The sequence below is a fragment of the Bison bison genome, unplaced genomic scaffold, assembly GCF_000754665.1.
Source record: "Bison bison bison isolate TAMUID 2011002044 unplaced genomic scaffold, Bison_UMD1.0 scf7180017864177, whole genome shotgun sequence".
In the NCBI taxonomy this organism is placed as follows: domain Eukaryota; kingdom Metazoa; phylum Chordata; class Mammalia; order Artiodactyla; family Bovidae; genus Bison; species Bison bison.
In genome coordinates, this window is record NW_011494749.1 from 715,289 (window position 1) to 722,711 (window position 7,423).

At 40.5% G+C, this 7,423-nt stretch overlaps 1 protein-coding gene across 1 annotated transcript in view; it reads right to left on the reverse strand.

Annotated features, from left to right (window-relative positions):
• Positions 1–7,423, reverse strand: part of PLEKHH2 (pleckstrin homology domain containing, family H (with MyTH4 domain) member 2) — a 107,013-nt gene that overhangs the window by 11,999 nt on the left and 87,591 nt on the right. The window contains exon 24 of the mRNA XM_010842318.1: positions 5,166–5,307. Coding sequence (XP_010840620.1) covers positions 5,166–5,307 — 142 coding nt within the window. The remainder of the gene's footprint in view (positions 1–5,165; positions 5,308–7,423) is intronic.

Genomic DNA, 7,423 nt, shown 5'->3' on the forward strand with positions numbered 1-7,423 from the left:
TCTGATTTTCTTGAAGAGATTCCTAGTCTTTCCCATTCTGTTGTTTTCCTCTATTTCTTTGCATTGATTGCTGAAGAAGGCTTTCTTATCTCTCCATGCTATTCTTTGGAACTCTGCATTCAGATGCTTATATCTTTCCTTTTCTCCTTCGTTTTTCGCTTCTCTTCTTTTCACAGCTATTTGTAAGGCCTCCCCAGACAGCCATTTTGCTTTTTTGCATTTCTTTTCCATGGGGATGGTCTTGATCCCTGTCTCCTGTACAATGTCACAAACCTCAGTCCATAGTTCATCAGGCACTCTATCTATCAGATCTAGGCCCTTAAATCTATTTCTCACTTCCACTGTATAATCATAAGGGATTTGATTTAGGTCATACCTGAATGGTCTAGTGGTTTTCCCTACTTTCTTCAATTTCAGTCTGAATTTGGCAATAAGGAGTTCATGGTCTGAGCCACAGTCAGCTCCTGGTCTTGTTTTTGCTGACTGTATAGAGCTTCTCCATCTTTGGCTGCGAAGAATATAATCAATCTGATTTCGGTGTTGACCATCTGGTAATGTCCATGTATAGAGTCTTCTCTTGTCAAATTACAACAGAATCTTCTACAGAGCTCAGATTTCCTTAGTGTATTTCATTTATCTCTGCAAAAACTACTCTGAGGAAGTGATCAGAGGTATTATTTACTTTTCCTTTTATAGATGGAGAAATTATACTTTTTAGTTAGTAAAGCACTCAGAATTTTCTAGATGTATTGTTTTACCTTTCTACTCCTTTTAAAAATTCACCTAAAACATTAGAAGTATGTATCTCCAAAGAATGTGATAATTTTTCCTCGAGATAATTTTTTCTTTCTCCACTAAATTAAAAGTTAAGAAAACAAACTTAAATTTTAGCAAAAATGAGAGTGATTTTAACAGAGCATCTGTGATGTTAGAGAATCAAAGCCTAGATAAGCAGATAATCAAAGCCTAGATAATCAAAGCCCAGCACATGATAAGAAATTACTCTTAATCCTATCACCAAGACAATATGTGACTTAGTTCTTTCCTCAGCTTTTTATCACTGCAAAAAGGGAATACTTAGTGCAGTATGAACACTTTAGAGTCTGAAGATCATAAAGTTACTATGAAAGTAAACTAAATTATCAACTATTCATGCATCCAAGGACATGATGGAGAATGGACTGTGTGTAAAGCACTGTGCTAGACACAAAGATGAATAAGGAGAGCCCTTGCTTTCAGGAAGCCCCCTGGGATCAGAACAGTAATAGATACGTGCAAGGCATTACCGAAGCCTTAAGAGGAACATTTAACCCATCCAGGAAGAATTCAAGAAGGGTTTCTGGTATGAGTGACACCTAAGATAAAAATGAAAGGATCAGCTGAAGTAAACAGGTAAAGGCATGGGAGTAGAGATGTCTAAACAGAGGAGACAAACAAGTAAAGCATAAGAGGAAAGAATAAGTGAATCATATACAACTCAGGACCATAAAGTTCAAGGTAGAGAGTATTAAGAGATGAGGTTGGCGAAGCAAGAAGAGTTCAGATCATGACAGTGCTTCCATATAAACAAGGGAATGACACAATGATTCACATTATTTTCTGTATCTCCATTCCAGTTCCTGTATTATCAGTGCTGCCTGACAAACCACCATGGCACAGTTTCCAGGCCCAACTTTAGGAAAATGGCAGCTTCCATATACTGTCTCTTCTGGGATATTGCTCTTGTCACCCTGCCACCATTCTGTGAGGAAGCACAAGCAGACACTTGAAGAGGGGACAAGCAGGTGTTCCAATTGACGTAAGTTCCAAATAACAGCCGCCATCAGCCACCAGATGTGCGAGTGAACGAACCTTTCAGATGATTCCAGCCCTAAGCTACAGAGTCACAACCAGTCTACAAGTTATGCCTACTGATCCCATATGAAGCAGAGACAAGCTGCCGTTACATATGCCTGCCCTAATTGTTATCTGGGGCCAAGTCTTGGAGTCATTTATTATGCAGCAACAGGCAACTGGAACTATCTCTCTAGATTCTGCTTGGAGAATAAAAGTATGTGGGGGACCAGACCAGAGAAAAATACATTAGTTAGAAGCCTGATGCAGAAGAGTAGGCAGGATATGATGATGGTCTGAACCACAGCAATGGCAGTCAGCATGGAGAGGAGGGGACAGGGTCCCGGAGACTGGGGGGAAGGAGAGGGAGGGCAGAGGCAGAAGTGATTCCTGGATTTGAAGCTTGCTTGGCAGATTGTGGAAAATTCTTAAAGAGATGGGAATACCAGACCACCTCACCTGCATCCTGAGAAATCTGTATGTAGGTCAAGAAGCAATAGTTAGAACTGGACATGGAACAACACACCGGTTCCAAATCGGGAAAGGAGTGTGTCAAGGTTGTATACTGTCACCCTGCTTATTTAACGTATATGCAGAGTACATCATGTGAAATGCCAGGCTGGATAAAGCACAAGCTGGAATCAAGACTGCCAGGAGAAATATCAATAACCTCAGATACACAGATGACATCACCCTTATGGCAGAAAGCAAAGAATAACTAAAGAGCCTCTTGATGAAAGTGAAAGAGCAGAGTGAAAAAGTTGGCTTAAAACTCAACATTCAGAAAACTAAGATCATGGCATCCAGTACCATCACTTCATGGCAAACAGATGGGGAAACAGTGGAAACAGTGAGACACTTTTTCTGGGCTCCAAAATCACTGCAGATGGTGACTGCAGTCATGAAATTAAAAGACGCTTGCTCTTTGGAAGAAAAGTTATGACCAACCTAGACAGCATATCAAAAAGTTGAGACATTACTTTGTGGACAAAAGTCCATCTAGTCAAAGCTATGGTTTTTCCAGTAGTCATGTATGGATGTGAGAGTTGGACTATAAAGAAAGCTGAGCACCGAAGAATTGATGCTTTTGAACTGTGGTGTTGGCGAAGACTCCTGAGAGTCCCTTGGACTGCAAGGAGATCAAACCAGTCCATCCTAAAGGAAATCAGTCCTAAATATTCATTGGAAGGACTGATGCTGAAGCTGAAACTCCAATACTTTGGCCACCTGATGTGAAGAACTGACTCACTGGAAGAGACCCTGATGCTGGGAAAGACTGAAGGCAGGAGGAGATGGGGGTGACAGAGGATGGTGACAGAGATGGTTGGATGGCATCACCAACTCGATGGACATGAGTTTAAGCAAGTTCAGGGAGTCGGTGATGGACAGGGAAGCCTGGCGTGCTGTAGTACATGGGGTTGCCAAGAGTTGGACGTGACTGAACTGAACTGGCAGATCAAACAGAGGCAGTGTCATGGTAAAGATGCGAATGTGAAGAAAGAAAAAGGAAGATGATTAGCTCCTGATATGCTGAACTTAAGGAGCCCACGAAAGCAATATGAGCTGAAAGAAAAGATTTGAGAATCACGGGCATAGGTGGTAGATAAGATGAAGAGAATGACTAAGATGTCCTGAGATGGTAGGAGTGAGAAGGCTGAAAACCCTGGGGAATCTAAGCCAACAACACTAGATTTTCCCTTAATTAAAATGTACAGAGACCCAGGTGGAGTAGAGACTGTGCATTGCCTTTCATGACCATTCTCTTATCTTTCTGAGTAATAAAAACTTTGAATTTTTTAAGGCTCATTGCTGCCCAGCTGAGACCACATTTTCTAGTCTCTCTTGTAGGTTGGCAAGATCAGGTGACTTAAGTTTGATCAAAGAAACATAAATGGAAACGTTCTATATAACTGCTAGGAAGATTCTCAAAAGCAGGAAGGCATGCCCTTCTTCAGTTCTTCCTCCATTCTGATGCCTGGAACACTGATGTAATGGCTGGGGCTCTGGCAGATCCCTAGGACCATGAAAATGACAGCAGAACAGAGAAGAGGACAAAGCACACATCCCTCTTGACTGTAGACACACCAGAATGCCTATCTCCCGCTGGGGAGGGCAAGATTTCTCCCTACTACCCATCTAGAGAACTTTAACTCGGTCTAATAATTAAACTGACACCAGACAGATTATCAGGAGAAATTAACCAATTGAATGCACAGAGGTCTCTAGATATGCTGTATGCATGCTAAGTCGTTTTAGTCATATCTGACTCTTTGTGACTCTATGGACAGTAGCTCCCTTGGCTCCTCTGTCTATGAGATTCCCCAGGCAAGAATACTGGAGTCGGTTGCTATGTCCTCTTCTAGAGGATCTTCCCAACACAGGGATCGAACCCACGTCTCTTACATCTCCTGCAATGGCAGGCAGGTTCTTTACCCACTGATCCACCAGGGAAGCCCGCTTATAGATACAAAACCCCTGAAATGACCAAAGCAAGCTATTTATATATCATTTTTAGACAAAGAAACAATTATTTACCAAGATCTAACAAAACAAAAAGGCTTGTGTTTGGGGTAGAAGACTAGTGAAGCAGTAACTGTTTATACAGCTTTCTTAGCCTTGAATTCCCTAACTGCTGACAAGGATGCTTTCTATCCTCCTCCTAGAGGGAGGACACCTTCACATGGGAGATTTATTTTCAGCTTTTAGGGCAAAAGAGGGAGGTTAGAGTGTTTTTTAAGTATATATCATTTTTTTCCCCACCAGTTGTTTCTAAAGTAACTTTATTTCAAAATAATCAACATGCCACTGAGGCATATTTGGCGGCAGACTGCCCTGGGCCCCAACACTTTCTATGTGAGGGACAAATAATACGAATATTTCTTTTTTGATTGTCACTATTAATTTGCATGTGCAGTTTATAGTCATCTTAATTTAATCTTAATTGATATAACAGGCAAGTATCAATAGAAGAAAATGTTTTAGCTTTTTAAAAGAATGATCTTACTGGGTTCCTGAACATTTTCAGCAAGGCATCCACAACCCCATAGCTCAACACTCAAAATCCTTTATTAAATGCAAAACCTAGTGGGATACTTCCAAGGCAATTAAGAAGCTAGCTTCTCTTTATGGTCCATCGTCTCATTCTACATCACTGCAATTGTCAGCAATGGGAGTCAAACTTTAATCATAATGCCTGTGATACTTAAGGTGTTAATCACAGCAAACTGAATTTAAAGAATTATGAAAGGTTTATTGTTCTAGTATGTTTAATTCAGTGAAGAGATTAGTATTTTATCTTTACAAAATATTGCTCTACATAGCATGGAAGTTACCTGAGCTAAAAGAGCTGCCATTTCTAATGCCAGGTCCCTGTTCAGAGGAAAAAGTCCATTTACTATTTGGTCATTTGTCTGATACATTAACAGCAACTTTTCTCTATCAGTCTCTCCTCGAACTTGCATTGAGAAATATAATCTGTAAAAAAAGAGGAAAATTTTCATTAAGTGATATACTTACAAAAGAAGAAGGTAAAGAGAAATCCAGAGGACTGATACGGGGTTGTTCTAACAATATTCTCTCAGTGATACAAACCTAGATCATTACGATCTGTTGATGACCTCTATTTCTATTCTTTATAACATTTACCAGCAAACTGAGAAAAACTGCTCTGAGGCTGAGCTTGAGGGGTGCTTCTGTGCTATTTTTATGCCCTGAAATACCTTAGCTGCTACTGAGGAAGGACCTGATGCCAGTGGGCTGTATAAACCCAATTTTAAGAACACTCATGATCTTTCCTACACACCATGGACATAACAGGGAATAGGAAATGAAGGTTTCAATTAAAAATCAATGTCAGATGAGATCAGGCACGTTCAGGGTGGTATGGCAAAACCAATACAATATTGTAAAGAAAATAAATAAATGAAACTGAAAAAAAAAAATCAATATCAAATGGGGGCAGCTCTCCAGGAACCTAAAAGAGAGTCCATCTCTCTAAAAGTAACTGCACATTTAAATGTTTTGACTTTTTTGGGCCACTCTGATAAACAGCCCTAGGATCGCAAATATAGTTTACAGGCTCTCATTATCACTTGTTGAAATATGATCTGGCTTTTGTTCGCCTAGGTCTTCATCGATTCAGTGACTCTCTGTATTTAATCACTGTACTGTCTCTTTGTTCTTTTAAATTAAATCTATTTATTTGGCTGTGTCGGATCTTCGATGCATCATGCCGAATCTTCTTTGCACCATGCAGATCTTTCCTTGCGGCACGTGGAGTCTCTCTAGTTGCGGTGCAAGGGCTCCAGTAGTTGCAGTGCACCAGCTAAGCTGCCCTGCGGCATGTGGGATCTTAGTTCCCCAACCAGGGATTGAACCCGTGTCCTCTGCATTGCAAGGAAGATTCTTAACCCCTGGACCACTAGGGAAGTCCTGTGCCACTTCTTTATATGAGGTTTCTAAGGGTCTGACTCTAGGCTACAGAGCAAGCAGAGAGCCCTGTAAACACTGTAAATGCTGCGACAGTGCGGCGGGTAAGCAGCACAGTGACATACCCTAACACTGTCCTGACAACACTGTGGCAGGAAAAGAGAGATTTAGATCTGACATCTGTCAGGTGTGTGCTCAATTAACTATAAGTGGATTTCCAGCCTTTTTTCCTCCATCCAATTAAGGAGAGGACACACTATCATCAGTTACAAAATTTCTCATGGTAATTATCTCAAACAGCAAGAAATGAGAGGGGAGCAGGTCAGAATCTCAGAGGAAGCATGGGGGGTGTACTTTGAAAAGCACTTCTTCTCCACCGTTCTGGTAATTCTTTCTGTTCATGCCAGCTTAAGAATCACTGGCCTGGGCCATCATTCAGAGTGGTTTCTTGAAAAAAATAATTATCTGTGTCTGCATGATGGCAAACTGTTAACTGGTAGAAGAACATGGCTGGGTAACAGAAATAGACTCTAAATTCAAAATAATGTCAGCAAAGCGATACAGAACAAAAAGAATAAAATTTAAGATGAAAGCCCTCCTTTTCTGGCATGTGAACATTTTTGTACTTATTTATTTCCTTCACTTGAAGTTAAGAACTGTGTCTTACTCATCACTACCATGCACTAGGGTTTATTTAGCTAAGTGTAGCCACTGGAAGCTCTATACAGTCAGCAAAAATAAAACCGGGAGCTGACTGTGGCTCAGATTGTGAACTCCTTATTGCCAAATTCAGACTTAAATTGAAGAAAGTAGGGAAAACCACTAGACCATTCAGGTATGACCTAAATCAAATCCTTTATGATTATACAGTGGAAGTAAGAAATAGATTTCACGGACTAGATCTGATAGACTGCCTGATGAACTATGGATGGAGGTTTGTGACATTGTACAGGAGACAGGGATCAAGACCATCCCCATGGAAAAGAAATGCAAAAAAGCAAAATGGCTGTTTGAGGAGGCCTTACAAATAGCTGTGAAGAGAAGCAAAAAGCAAAGGAGAAAATGAAAGATATAAGCATCTGAATGCAGAGTTCCAAAGAATAGCAAGAAGAGATAAAAAAGCCTTCCTCAGCAATCAATGCAAAGAAATAGAGGAAAACAA